The 15,623-nt window shown below is 41.1% G+C and overlaps 1 protein-coding gene across 1 annotated transcript in view; it reads right to left on the bottom strand.

Moving 5' to 3' along the window:
- Nucleotides 1-3,900: 3,900 nt before the first annotated feature.
- The window catches only part of efna2a (ephrin-A2a), a 79,896-nt gene continuing 68,173 nt past the window's right edge, over nucleotides 3,901-15,623 (bottom strand). The window contains exons 2-4 of the mRNA XM_085441927.1: nucleotides 12,631-12,923; nucleotides 7,515-7,580; nucleotides 3,901-5,991 (exon numbers count right to left, since the gene is read on the bottom strand). Coding sequence (XP_085298053.1) covers nucleotides 5,867-5,991; nucleotides 7,515-7,580; nucleotides 12,631-12,923 — 484 coding nt within the window. The 3' untranslated portion in view covers nucleotides 3,901-5,866. The remainder of the gene's footprint in view (nucleotides 5,992-7,514; nucleotides 7,581-12,630; nucleotides 12,924-15,623) is intronic.

The raw sequence follows: 15,623 nt of genomic DNA, 5'->3' as shown, positions 1-15,623 counted from the left end.
CTTCTGGGTATTTTACATGAAGACAGACTGTTGGATATTTTTCATAGTGTTTCTAAGCGATGCTCTGAAATCCGAGCCTCTAGCAAAGAATCTGCTGTGTAATTCCCCAAGTTTTATGGTTTAAACCACAAAAGCCTTTTGAAGGTGACTGCAAAGACACCGGGCAGAGTGCCAGCCACAATATCAGCTGACAGTGTCTAAAAGGCAAGTTTTATTTTTCTCTCTAACTGGAGCTAAATATTTTCCCTGTTGGGTCACCTATAGCTAAATATGTACAAGCTGAAAAGCCTGTTATAGCTCCAAATTTGCACAAGGGATGCTCCAACGTTGCCCTCACCAAACTGGCCATGGTGCCTGAATGATTCTTAGCTCTCTCTGCCCATGTATCTTTTATAGAGTCTACATAGCATGCATTATTCAGCAATAACACACGGCCCATCTGGACTCCTGCAAATGTGTTTGTGCATGTGTCTATGTAAGGGTGTTGGGGTCCATAGTTAACTTTCTTGCTGTGCCATTTCACCATTTCACGCCACATCCAACAGTGCCTGAAGAGCTGAAATTATTTCTTCTGTAATTACAACTAAGGTATAATGTGTGTGTGTGTGTGTGTGTGTGTGCGCGCGCACGCGTGTGTGTGTGTAAGAGAGAGAGAGGAAGGTAAGGGCAAAGAATAGAAAGAGAAATATATTAGGTGAATGTGTAATAGTGACTGCAGATGGCACATTGAGGAACAAGCTCTTTCATCATCCTGTTCCTCATTAATAGAGATGGGAGTGCTGCCCTAATTCCATAATTCCTAAATCATGCTAGTTAGTTGAGTATGAGGAGACAAAAATACAAGGGAGAGAGGAGAATAGATTAGCCTATGCCCTAATAATGTGTTTGAGAGCGCAAGGAAGCATCAGAAGAGGAGATGAAGGGGGAAAGGGAAAGAGGGGGGGAGAAAAATGGAGATCGCCATCTGTATTTCCTCGGTTGCTTTTTGATTGTTGCCAAAACTAACATCATATAGGCCAAGTTTATTCTCGCCAACTATTGTCCCATGTGTATGGCAGCCAGTGAAAATAGATAAAATAATCAAGTGATTAATTAGATCTGGAAGAGAATACATGGGGATATAAAAGAGCGTGTCTGAGTATGTGTGTCAGTGACATAGCCCTGATTTCTTGTTTCTCGTGATTTCAAGGAGCACATCTGTTCATTTCTGGCGCCGCTCCAGTTGGATCGTACATCCATCTTTCCTCGCACAAGGACCGAGACGTGGGAATGTTTCAAGGCCTTGCTTGATCGGGCTTAATTTAACATTAGGCTAATTCCGCTGATACCTGATACTTGTCAGGACAACGAATTGGCTGACCAAGCGTGCATCTCAATATTCAGAGATAATTTCATTCCCTCGTCTCCTTTTCACTGCAGTCTACTCTTTCTCCATTTGAATTGAGCTCTCATGTGAAGCAATTTGAAGGAAACTAGAGACATCGATAACCATTAGCCCGCTTTGCACAGGAGGGCCAAACATGGAAAGCCAAAGCTCATCTATTATTCATGTGCCTCAGTTTTCCCCCAAAACAACATTTCTGATATTCTTTTTACATCTCGTTGCCAAAAGCGACAAGTCAGTAGTTTCAAATAACGCTTTTAAAACAAAGCTGATGAGTGTTTCAAGCTAGCACTAGCCCTTACAAACCCCAAAAGGGAAAAGTGCCCATTGTCTGTCTGGCTGTTTATGTCCGGATATGGGGAAAACCTAATAAGCTTAAGTGAACATTTCATTTTGACTTATTAAACATTAAACTTTCTTGTTAGATCAGTCCAGCTGCAGAGACAGTGGAATGGTCACAATCTTCCTCCTCCAACCAGCATTACATCCATGTTTGTTCAGACTTGACCTTTGACCTTTCATACTCAAATGTTTATGCTTTTAGACATTTGTCAGTGTGTGAATTCTCGATTTATAGGTTAAAAGGTCTGGGAAGGGGTACAAAATAAATGTAGGGTAATAAATTGATGAATTCTACAACAATTGTTTTTTAAGTTAGAAAACTAATTCTCATTGATTTACTTTTTGCTTTCTTTTAAACAGTTTAACAGTTAACGCTTACTTAAATGACAGTTTGTGTAAAGGGAAAATCATCATCAATGTTGGTGAAAATTAAAACAAGTCGTAAACAAACGGCTCAAAGTTTCCACTCAATTCCGGCTTATAATGTTATAGAATTTAAAGACAGTCTAAAAATAGAAGTAAAATATTAAGACACACTGTTGTGAAATATTAAGGATTTGAGATAACCCCCTACTGAGATAAACAGCTGAAGACAGTTGCTCAGATGCCATAAAACCAGTGCAGAAGAAGACATCATAAACAGATGATGCAATTAAAACGAGCAAATTTCAAGTGAATTTTGTTTGTTTCATGTATTATTTCTTTAATCTATTTTAATGTAATTTAACTCCTTCTTGAGCCACCTATCTGAACATTTACCCACTGCAAGTGTTGGTCTTGTTTAAAGCTTGAGTGTAATATTTCAGCTTCAGTTTGCATTCTCATTCATTTCCACCTTTAAAAGAAAGAAGGCAAGTGCACAAAAATGAACTTAGAGATACTTGAAATCTATCTGGACACAGCTTTGTGCATAGAGGAGGTCTTTCATCTGTCTTTTGCAAAATCAGAAATCTAGTGGAGTATTTTCCTTCTAAATGCAGTTTAGACCATGGGCATACAGTAAAGTGCAAGTGCAGTCAGTACATGAGATCTCCTTTTATGCTCGTTTCTAGCTCAATGTTTTTATTCTGGGACTATGGTAGTGTGAATAATTTAAAGTTCAAAATAATTTATCTTATACTAAGCTACTGTGAAGCCACTTATTTCATCCACTGCCTGAAACGAGCTCTTCTCTCTGAAAGACCACCCCGCTTGAAGAAAGCTTTCTCCCGATTGGCTGCCCCTCCCAAACAAAAGGTTTTAAAAGCAGGTCTTCGAAGCTCTTATTGTCATAGCCAGATCTGAGTACCTTAAATGATCATTTGAATGATTTCCCCTCTCTACTCATATAGAGCCACGAGTAGAAAAAGCCTGAACTGACCACCAACCATTGCTACAGCATTTACAATTACAAATTGCGTAATAGGTCAACTTCGAAGACACTGCTTGGTTATTAGCACTTGCAGGCCACCCTTCTTGAAATCTGATGGAAACAGAAGAGGAAAGGCTATCAAGTTATTCACTCTCCTTGTTGTCAGCAGTTCAGATTAGCTGTCACATCACTGAGGGAGAAACAGCTGAAGATTGGAGAGGGTGATTTCATCTGAATAATTTCATGCTTTGACTGGCAGAGCTCACTGCTCACCGTCCCACAGCTTTGATGTCAGAGGAAGATAGACTGGGAAAAATAAAGACCCAGGTGCAGTCTAATATACGAATACAATCATCAGCACTTTGGAGGAAGAAAACAAAAAACAAACAAAGTTAATTCACATTTCCACTGAAGAAATTCCACTCACTTGGCTTGATTTCCGAGTAGACAAAAAGACAATCTTTATTTGTGTGTTTCTCTCCTTGCTCTGACTTCTGTGTTTACTTTTGACTGACTTTAATGACTGAGGTCAGCGTCCACAAGAACACAACAAACAGAAAAGGAGACAAACTCATACATGACGCTCAGCCCCGGAGGCATCCTACCACTACCAACCATGGATCACAAACCAGAGAAGAAGAAGAACAATAGAAGGACAGCATCAGTGGAATAGAAGAAGAGAAGACACATTTTTTAAATCTTCCACAGGCTATACCCCATCACTGCTTTCCACACAGGAGTAATTAACAGTGATTTTAAATGCTACAAAAATAAGATGAAGTTGGGAAAGAAGTGCTTCCCCTTGTTTGTGTTTTCTTGTGTGTGTGTGTGTGTATGTGGTGTGTGATTGTACATGTGTGTATGTTCATGCCATGTCTTTGTAAATGTCTAGATCTGCATTCGCTCTTCTACATGTCTTTACATGTGTATATCTGTACATGGGTCATCGTGTGTATGCAGGTGTGTGTTCACAGTGCTTACTCATTATGTTCACTTCCCAACATTAAAGAGGTCTCAGTCCCATCATACACACATGCTTTCTCTCCCCCCCTCCCTCCTCTCTTCGCTCTCTCTTTGTGCTGTTCCCTTTATAGTCATGACCATGAATGCTCCCACCATCTCAGAGGAACAGTCTCGTTATCAAAGACTAAACATGTGTATGTGAATGTGTGTGTGCGTGCGTATACACCCATATGTGTTATTTAGTGATGCTACCACACGCTTACACACGCACACACACACACACACATCTCGCCTCATTTGCCACAGTCTATGCGCTTCCCTTATTGGTTTAACCCTCAGACCCAGGACCAGCTTCAGTCAGTGTTTACGTCCATTGTGATCTGGCCTGGGCTCTGAGGGCTGATTTCCAGTCAGTTTCACCCTGTGGGTCCATTTATCTCCGGGCCCAAGCTAATCCATCAACGACTGAAAGCCAGACAGGAGAAACCGTGTGAGGAGAGAGGTTAAATTTTCCTTTTGATGTCTGAAAAAGTCTCAGGGAGAGCAAAGGAGCGGCAGCAGGGTGTTTCTGATTTTCCCCATGAAAAAATATATATCATCATTAGAAACAAGATTGATCTGAAGGTTTCACAGTGGTCATGCAACTTAAGTGTCGCCTCCTTTTCTCACCTGTCCTCCGTTCATCCTTACTTCACCCCCCGCCCCAACTCCCACATGTCATCTTTTCAAATCCCTGACTCTTTCATCCTGCCAGTCTGAGAGAAGGTACTGTAAGTGACCACAGTCATAATAATACAGAAAGACAAAGAGGTGGGTGACCAGTGGTACATTCATACATGAGAAAATCATGGTTCCAAAAGTCACCCGACCCATTCAACATTAGACAGTGCTGAAGACGCCTGTGCTGGCCAGGCTGTGATAAATGCTTTGTTTAGAAACACGAATAAGACAGAACACATCCCACCTGAAGATCTACATCTCATCGAACCTACCCCGAACACCCCCACACCCTCCCAATGAAACAGGCTATGGTTATACTTGTCATTTAAATGAGTTATCTGAGTCTCTTCTAAAACTGCATGAGTTTTGTATCACATTGCAGTGACTCTACACTGGATCTGAAAATATCAACACGTGTAATATTACATTTCCCATATGGACGTATTCATGTAAATCTGTGCTCATATTGTTTCCCCCTTTCTTTTCTGCACAGCCTGAGCCACTGTGCTCCTCTCCTCTATGCAATTGCTCTTATTGTTGTTGCAGCTGGAATTGGTCCACATAGCATAGAATTCCAATTACAATGCAAGCTTGGCCACTTCCAATTCTTGGTTTGAGGATTGGATAGCAATGTGAGCAAAATTCAATTTTTGTGCATCCAGGCCTATCGCTTAATGCATTCTGCCGTGATTGCATGATTGGAATTGCCCCAGAACGACAAGTTTAATCATAGCCATGGCGATATCTACCCCATCAGTGGCCAAGAGTCAATAGTCAAATCAAAAGGACCCTCTGATATGAGTGCAGAGGCATTTCTCTTGTGTTTTTCAGCTGAGAGGTGCTTTTCCACCTGGAATTCAGGGACCAGAGATAAACGACAACTTCCCAGACAGCTTAAGACCCAGCCCTCTTAGTCAGGCCTGTGAAGGGTGTCCGTGGCTGGGCCATAAAGGATGCTGGCAGTGGGGGTGGTTGGTGGTTGTATTGAGGTGGCGGTGGGAGCGGAACGGAGACAGAGGGCTTCCCTGAGGGGTGGTGGATTGAGAGGGACAGCCAGCCCAGCCCATTATCCCTGGGCGGGAGCTCCATGAAGAAGGAGAGAAGGGTCACAGCCAGTAGAAGAGTCCCAAGAAGAGTGAGGCCAGAGCAGCTAAGAGGGTCATGCACCCTGCCCTCCAGCTTGAACTTCCATCAGTCAGGAAAGGCTCCGGAGAATCATATCCCGACCCATCTGAAACAAAGAAATGAGAAAGAGAAAAAAAACGACAAAACATCTGAACTGAGAGAGGACGCACAGACAAAGACAAAACAATCTAAAACACAGCAAATGAACGAGGGGGTGGATTTAGCCAAAGAAAAATGGTAGACAAGTGAAACGATTACGGTTGGGGAGAGGTGGAAAGCAAGCAGCAAAGCACAAAACTCTCATCCTTTAACAGCTAAGGAGCGGCAAAGGAGGAAGAGGAAAAGAAGAGGACGGCAACTGAGCTCTGCAGGGGGTTTAACCAACCTAATTACAGTTTAATCACAGAGACTCAGAATCTGGAGCAGCTGACACACAGACACACTCACAAAGACACACACACTCACACACATGTACAACTGCTCAGAGCTCAATCGAATGACAACATTTCACAGAAAAGATGGAAGCTGCAATGTCAGACACATTGCTTTAACAGCAACTCAAAGAGGAGCTGGAGCAACGACAGAATGTACATTGTTTCAGTAATTATGAAGGAGGAGAGAATTTCCTTTTCCCTTAGCGAGATATGGAATGATCTGAACCTGGAAAGCTGTGTAAGCTGACTCTCTTTTATGAAGCTCTTCAAAGCCATGTCATTATCCAGGGAGACGTGTAACTACCCAGGTTTGATTCCTTGGTGGGGTTTAGGCTGGGGGAGGGGGATAAAAATCCACATTCGTAGAAAATACAGGTAGATTTTCAAGATAACGCAAGTATAATGTAATGCTTGCCATACTCTGATCCCCATGTACGCAAGGCTTCTCTTGAGTTATTTTTAAACAGCGCTATCATTGGACAGCATGGCTCACTAGGGTCAGCACTGCGCTCTGCCTATGAGGAAGCACTTATCAAAGGTGTGTGTTTTAGCAAGCTGCACAGTGACGTGGCAAGCAAGTCATCCCTCATCTTCTCATCATCTGCCTTGTCAACTTTAAAAACAAACCTGAAACATTAGGAAAACTTTAAATCTTTAAATTAAACTTCTACTGCATGCAGCTGGTTTATTATTAGATTGCTTTCTGTTTCCTATGAGTGATTCAAGCAAGTCTGATGATGTTGAGGCTTGGTAACATTCTTAGAGAGCACTTTCAGCCGGCTCTGTTCTCTTTCTACAAGGACAGAAGGTCTCCCTCACACCCAGTGTGATGTGATGTGATTTGATGTGAAGTGCGTATGCCACTTTTTGCTTATGTGTGTGTGTATGTGGGTGCACTCTTCTCTGTGCCTGTAAGTGTGTGCTTGCGTCTGCGCACGGTCGTGTGCGCTCGCATGTGTGAATGTGTCAGTATGCGGGCGCGCGCGTGTGTTTTTTCAGCGTGCGTGTCTGTGGGTAAAGGTGTTAAAGTGTTGCCTGGCCGGTCTGTGAATCAGAGCGAGGTCTGTTGCCGGGGCATTCTATCAGACCTCTTATTCCCCCTAATTTTACTTTGATAGCCAATCTGGACCTCTGTGTGTATATGTCATTGTGTGTTTGTGAGTGAGCATGTGTGTGTAGATAGAGCGTGACTTACCTGGAGGTCTGACATACACTTTCAGCTTTAGACATGCCCGCCCCACATGGTTTGGGTGAGGAGATGCTGTGAGAAGAGACATTGAAAGTGGAGATTAGTTTAGAGATAACGTGATTTTTGCTGCTGATTGCAAACCAAATACATTTAATAACCAAATATAAAACAAGATTATTTTGTGTTTATGTGAACCAAAAGTAGATTTGACAGAATTTTTTCATTTTTAATAACTGATATATTGCAAGCCAGTAAGAACCAACAGTATTGTGTGAAAGTCATGAGATACTTTAAAGCTCTTTAGACTTTGCTTCCAAGGAGCCAAACTTTCTTAGAAGTTTTAGAAGTTGTCACGAGCCATAGTTCTCCAGAGGGGCGTACTGTGAAGCGTGATCAATGGCTTAGTGAGCTATGTTGAGGTTAAAGCCAGAGTTTTCAGTGTCACGAAAGTGGCTGTCTTTTTACTTGGCTAAATCATTGTAGTATCTTGTGCTGGGGTATGTTCAGAGTTTTGGTTTTAAATTGGCCACGTTTTCACTGATTCTCGTGTTTACAGCATTCTTTATGTGCAATTGAGATTCTCGGCTGGTGGCATACATTTTATATTTGCAAGTTGTTAAGTCTTACCCTACTAAAATCAATGAATGAAGCACAAACTGTGCATTGCCTAATGCAGAAAATGTAAAAAAAAATTCTTGATTGCAAAAAATTGTAAAAGTCTCTTTTACACTGCTGGAACTGGAGCTACTAGAACACAGAACACACACTAAAAATACCTGTTCAATCAGTACAATTAAATCACTTTGATTTGCAGATAAACTTTCCTTTATTAGGCTATAGGACAGTAACTTTGATGATGACCTCCCCTTTAACCTAAATCACGAGGTTTGATACCTCTCTATATATACACAAATACAGATGTGGTTTGAGGACCATAGATATAAACTGAAACTTAAAGGGCTCATGCAACGATAAATTAAAATGCTTATTTTACTGCTCTGTGAAATAAATCCAAAGATGGCTTTACTTAGCATTAGTCTTTTCTCTTATTTGTAGCAGTATTGTGTTGAAAAAGAGTCACAGGACATGTGAAACAGAGAACGGCTTAGTTGATAACCACTGGTGTGATCTCCAATGGATGGGATTTGGGGTTTTGTTGAGCCAGTGCAAAGAAAGAAAGAATGCAAAGAAAGCCCGGCTGTGTTGAATTTCATTTGTAGTAAACCCCACGAAAAGTTCAAAAGACCTTTAAAAAGGCTTTCAGTTTTTTCTTTGGACATGTTTTTTTCCCACTTATTTTTCAGTCCTTGTACCTGAGCATTTTCAGAGGAATTTTTATTTTTAAGCCACTTAATACTGAGCAATGAATTATTTAGGCATTAAAAAGTCACCTAACTCGAGGAACAAACCAGAGATGTTGTGTCTACACATAAAAGATAACTTAGCAAAAAAAAAATTCAATTTGTATCTTTATGCACTTTGTAACTAGCAGCCTGTATCAAAAACACATCTTTTGTTCATAATTTCTTTAGCCGAGTCTACAAAAAAATACCAAAGATAGCACGGTTCATGTTTGCAACAGCAAGGTGGTTCCTGCAGAGCTATTATCAAAACCTTGGTATGCAGCGTGCCCTTAAAAACTTTAATTTAACTGAATATGTCAGATGACATAAAAATGTATCCAAAAGATAAAATTTTTCAGTTAACATGTTAAACATTTGTCACAATTTAGCATTAATCCAGTAATTAATTAATTAACTGTTTTGCAGTTGCAGTGTTTAGAAGTTTAAGCAAGTGCAGAGTTTCATATATTATGTCCTCATACTATATGCTCCCATAAACACACTAAGCACGTTAGGCAATGTAAACAAGTTTGTAAGGGATCACTGAAATTCATTCACACTCACATTCCTAAGGGAAATAACTGACTCTCAAATCAACCTGGCTTGAATGTCTTTGGAATGGGGAAGGAAATCCATGCAAATTCCCCACAGTCGCAGGTCTATCTTGCCGTGAGGTAACAGTGCAAACCACTGAGCCAGCTTGCTGCCCAGATTGAATGCCAAAAAAAAAAGAAAAAGAAAAAAATGTTAAAAAGTTAGTGTGATTCAAACTTCAAAGTAGAGTAAATGAAATTGAATCTGGGTTTTTAGTCCCACCTCGCTCCAATGTGAAATAGAGCTGGAGACCCTAAAGGAGATTGTGTCGAAGTCTCTGACCAGTCAGACATGCTGACGAGCACAGCCACCCACACACATACGCAGATGTGTAAAAGAATGTGCTCACGCACAGTTGGTTGCAGAAGTGTGCGTGGAGACCTACTGGCCTTCTCCCTTGAGGAAGCCACAACCCAGTAGTGACCCCATAGAGAATCATGTTTGAGATCCACAGTGCACAGGAAATAAATCTGACCCCTCATTTGCCCTCTCCTCCCTCTTTTTTAGCCCACGACTCCTCCCTCCATCTTTCTCTCTGACCTTCACCTCCTTTACCCTGTAAGGCCTTACCTATAGGCCACTTCCTATCCATCAATTTTTTTCAGATTATCTCCCTGCACTACTTGTAGTGGGCAGAAGAACTTGGGCCTAGCATTAAGGCTTGTCCTAGTGGACGTTTCTGTTTTGGCTTGACTGAAAAAGGCAAAATGGCTAGAAAGGTTTTTTTTCCCTCTTCTTTGTTACCCCCAACAATTTTCACCTGTGTCATTTTTAAAAGTCACACCAATTCACCCAGTGACTCATTTTCCCAGCACATCCACAATCTAAAGTCTCCTAAAAACCCATTGAAAACCACTCAGCCTCATCAGATGACAGCTGGGAGAAGCAAGGGGTGGAGCTGACCTGTCAACATGTCAGCCCCATGACAAATACACACACCAGTGTGCACTCACAGGGATGCACTCTCATGGATGTGACCACAAATGCCAATCAAATATGTGCTTCACAAGTATGTTCAGAGAGGACGCACACAATAAGGCACTTAGCGGAAAGGCCGGGTGGTTAAAACGGTCGGCACGTTGTCGTTCCACATCAGTACTGACCTGTGCATGAGTGTGTTTAATGTGAGCATGTGAGTGACGGTGAAAGGCAAGAATGTGTGTTAGCCTGCCAGTCAAGATGATGGACATGGCCTTTCACGGACTCACAATCGCTTGACAACTGACCCCCATGACCAGGCCTCCCCCCGCAGCGCGCACACACACACACACACACACACACACACACACACACACACACACACACACACAGATATATATTGAAACACATTCACAAGCATTCTAGTCATGTGGAACACACACTATCCCTAGGGGTCCCGTGAGCACAATACCATAGTCAGCAACTAACTAGAGGGGCCCAAACCATCCCTACATGAGACTGAAAACAGAAGAATGTGTGCTTGTGTGTATGTGTGCCAACTGGGAAAAGTGCATCGGGACATCGGGTGGCTGTTATCGTTGCCTCTTCAGCTCCCTGACTCTCGCCTGCTGTGTCTTTGTGGTTGTGCAGACAACAGACTTGGGTAAATATTTGTAGATGACAACTAGCATTTAAAAAAAGTTTCTTTACCTACAAATAGTCTTAAATGCAAACTTTTCAGTAATGCAAAAGTGTTGTATCTTCGCATTGCGCATTTGTTTTTATATTAATTGTATTGCAAAACCAGTTACTGTTGCTGCATGAGAAATAAAACCTGAAAAACTAAACCTGTTTCAGAATCTGCCTATCTATATCTAACTTTTTTTCTTTGCTTAAAGTCTCCTTGTACTCTCAGAATGAAGACAATATCACTGTAAAATGAGAATCACTATCCAAGGACAAAAAAACTCCCTCTATAACCTGACCTGAAACTGGTGCTACAGGACCTTCTTCCCATTATGAGTCATGGTGAGAATGCTCCATCTCCTGCTAAAAAGGTCAAGGTCAGTTTTTCAGCCAACTGTGCAGCGATAATGTAAGGAGAAATGAAGAGACCGTCAGGCTGCATACTGGCAGAATTCCACGCAGTAAAAAAAAAAATCTTTTGGACAAAATAAGATTTTTCTTAAGAGAATCTCAAAGGTCAAGTCAGAAAAAAAAGAATAGGATGACTTTCCTGAGTCGTTATAGCTATCTGCTGGCAAACTGAATCCTGCAAGAGCAAAGTATTTTCTCTAACACTGCTGACTGACATGTACTTATTAAAAATTAAACTGATCAAAAACGAATGATGAGTTTACATAACTCATCAAATGACTGTATGGTCATTTGAGACTGACAAAGAAAAATAAAATCAGCCAACCAAACAAATGAAAGCAAAAAAAAAAGAAAAAAAAAAGCATAAAACAGCATACATAGTTTTTTCAATTGCTTTTGGTGTCCTTGTCATTGTGCGCTCTGTGAAAAACACGTTTCATCCCAGGTGGTTTGGATACTAAAACAGACAACTGCAGCTCCTACAGCATAAAAAGGAAAAGTGGTGCTTTCCTGTGTTTGAACATTGACAGTAAAGCTTCCCAAAGTCAATTTAATGTTGCTTTTCTGTGATTACCAACTGATTTTGCACTAAACAGTCCGGATGCGGTAAATCCATCCCACACTGAGAAGTTGAAAACAATGTTTAAGAGTAATTTGAAGCTACTATATGTCCCACGCCTGCTGGGGGAATGATAGCTTTGTTCAAAAAAGTAGTCTCAGGGGGGTAATACTAATACATCACTTGTTGAAGTGAGGAGAAACATCAATAGAGCTAATATAAAAATGATTACAAACTACGCCTGCTGACATTTTTACCACTTTGCCGAGCACACCACTTATGATCTCGACAGAAGCAGCGAGATGCGCTAAGAAATAAAGTGAGGGAGGAGTGAGAGGGGCGAATAGGAGATGGAAGGTGTATTTGTGCGGGCTGTGTTTGAGAACTCTCTCAATCAGCTTCTGTTGATTGCATATTTATATATTGTTTACAAATGCAAATTGAGCAGGAGCGTGGATACCATGCAAACAGACACACACACACACACACACACACACACACACACACACACACACACACACACACACACACACAGATAACAAACATCTTTACCTGCACACACAATTTCCCCAAACACAGAGAAACACACTCTACTTGGCTGATAACCTACAGATATAGTAGTACTCGTGTCCAGGCCTGAACTCAAAGCCCAGGGAGAAAGGAGTGAAGAGCTGGAACTTCTCTGAGAAGCGCAGGGGCCCATCGGGACCGGTGGGACGGTTGCACTCCCAGCGCTTAAAGCCACGCATCCTGTGCTGGCAGGAAGTGTAGCCCTCATGGTTGACCATGAATAGGATGTAGCGCTCCATGCGTCCGTGGGATGGAGGCCCCTCGTAGTATGGACAATAGATGTCTAGATAGTCATTGATGTTCACTGCCACCCTGTACTCTCCATGCCAGAACCTGTAAGACACAGAAAAAAGGAAACATTCTTCATGAATAAAAATAAGCGAACAGACTCAGGGATCTGCGCAGAATCTGTGAGGAGCTGTGCTTTCTGTGGTAAAATGAGACCGTGGAAGACTTACGTTTTAAGAAAAATCTTTATATTCCTGAAAAACAATCGATATTTACTACAATTTCTGTATGACTGCACAGCACAAAGGAAACTATCTGCCTAGCGTAGTCATCCGGTGCAATGTAACCATATGAAATTGTGTGATTGTTGGAACATTTTTGTGTTTCCACATCTTCAGAGGCAAATCAAAGGTCGCAGAACAACACTCCTTAGAGTTTCCATATATTGCTCAAGGACACTGAAACTGCTTTTCTGATTTAAACCACCTGAGTCAGTGAAAAGAAAAAAAAATCCTAGAGGGCATTTAAAAAAACAAACAAAACAATATATTGTTAAAGCCAGAAAAATCAATGATGATCCCTCTGGCTATGCCAGTTTAGCAACCAATTTTATTTTAATAAAGCTCGGTAAACTACAATTTATGGGAATTCGAGGCATGTTTCAAATACAGGTTTTTTTTTTTCCAGTCGGCGTGCTTGAATGAACCTTGTGGTATGATACTTAAGAGAAGTAGGTCATCGTGGTAGAGAGCACACATTGCTGTTGTAGGTGTCCACTTAGTTCAGCAAGCATGCAGATCAGTGAGGTTGGCATCATGAACCGAAACAAGTTATTAAAGAAAAAAAAACTATTGGTATTAAAACGCTCATCCTGGAGTTTCTACACTGCGGCAGTCCCTTATAATATTCATAGAATGCAGGTGATATGGAAACGCATGAGATGCTGGCCCCTTCATCCTTTTTCAGCAACCTCTGCTAGTCACTTTTAATACATTAAAAACATATGGCTGCACATTTTCCCTTTATAATACAGGCTCTATTTATGTTTATATTTTGGTGCCAGTGCTGTTTATAAGAGAACTGAACTTCTGTTTACAATCTTGCAGTCAGTGAAGTGAAACAGTCTCTCTTTAAAGGATGAGGCTGGAGATACTCTATATTTTTGTTATTGTCAACAAATGCAGATGAGGACTAAAACCAACAGCGTGCAGCCTGCCTCTCTACACTTCTGGATTTCCCTGCCTTGTTTTTCTATAGACATACATTTCAAATAATGCACGGTGTGTTTATAATGAATCGTTTGCATTTGTTGGAGGCTATTTTTTTGTTTGCTGATTAATAAACATGGCAACTGGTGCTGATTGCTCTGGGATGTTTATATCAGCAGGACAGAGTATATGTTGACTCAGTAGTTAAGTTAAACAGGCAATGAGTTAAGTTGAGTTAAGTTAAATTAAAATAAAATGTAATGTATTGTTTCCTGTAGGAAATTGCATTTAATTCCTTTCTATTAGTAGCCAATACCTTATGAAAGAGCACAGCAGATGTGTTTTAAAAAGCAGGGCAAAAATGAGCTCTGTAGAGTAAAAGTATAAACATCTTTTCAGTAAACCATCTAACATTTCGATGCATTTTTAAATAGTCAGTGCAATATCCATTTTATTCTTTGTGGTCAAGTAAACCTGTCGATGTCTGCAACCGCCACGTCCTCCGGTGTTTTTCATTACCTTCATTATCATCACCACAGCTACAATCAATTCAATTCCAAATGTACCACCTCAAGTACATTTAAAATTCATTACACCGCGTTATCAAATCTTGTATGTCGAAGCTCGGTAAATTTGAGACGCAGGAAAATGTCTTCAATCAAATAAGCATAGCCTAAACAAAACCAAGCTGTCGTGCAATCTAGTTGTCACAGACAGCACGCACACAGGCGGCTTGGGCTTTTTAAACAAATTCATCATTTTCTCCCTCACCTTGGCAGTAATTGATTGCCTAGAATGAAGACATTTTGGTCTAAGCACTCTTGGTTAGTGGGATATTTAGCTTTGGGACAAATTATCCCTATAACGGCAGACCTATCTCTCTCCCAGAGGGCAAATCAGGAAGTGAGTTAGATGTGAAATGAGCGTCTTCATGCTTCGGTGCCCTATCAGAGTGCGTTTTGCAGCTTCTAAAGGGATCCTTGAACAGATCATTTAGAGGCATTGATCCACCAGGGAGCTCCTCTTGGCTCTCTCTGCTCCCAATCAACTCTTATTAACAACTAAAGGGGGAAGGCAGAGGGAGAAACAGAGGGAGAGATGTATAGAATGAGAATAAAAAGCCTGAAAGCAAAGAACAGAAGGGGTGAAATAGAGAGAAAAAAAGGTGGGGGAGGAAGGGAAATATGTGCAAAGCTAGAACAATAGAGAAGAAAAAGCAGAGAGAGGAGGGCGACAATCAAATATGGGGTAATGAGATTGCATGAAATTCGTTTAGAATAAAGCTGAAAAATGAGGAAAGAAAAAGCAGAAGAGGAGATGGAGGCCAGATGGAAGAAGAGCAGATGGAAGAGGAGTTTTCTATATTTCATTTCAATTTATATGACTATGGTTTTTCATCTGAGACAAATGTGCTTTGCCTATTGATTGTGCGCTGATACATTTATGGATGACTACCACTTGAGCATTAGTACATTGGATATGCAGCAAAGTACGGATGTGTGTGTGTTCATGCAGGCAAGCATGTGTGTGTGTGTGTGTGTGTGGCCGGTTAAATGGTAGCATGGCAAAGTGGGTCTCACTCGGTGAGGATGCTCAA

Source organism: Copadichromis virginalis, linkage group LG19, assembly GCF_057382275.1.
Source record: "Copadichromis virginalis isolate Kocher_CV1m ecotype Utaka linkage group LG19, C_Virginalis_male_GT1.1, whole genome shotgun sequence".
NCBI lineage: Eukaryota > Metazoa > Chordata > Actinopteri > Cichliformes > Cichlidae > Copadichromis > Copadichromis virginalis.
Note: the sequence above shows the minus strand (reverse complement) of the source record. Positions and strands in the feature narration are given on the sequence as shown.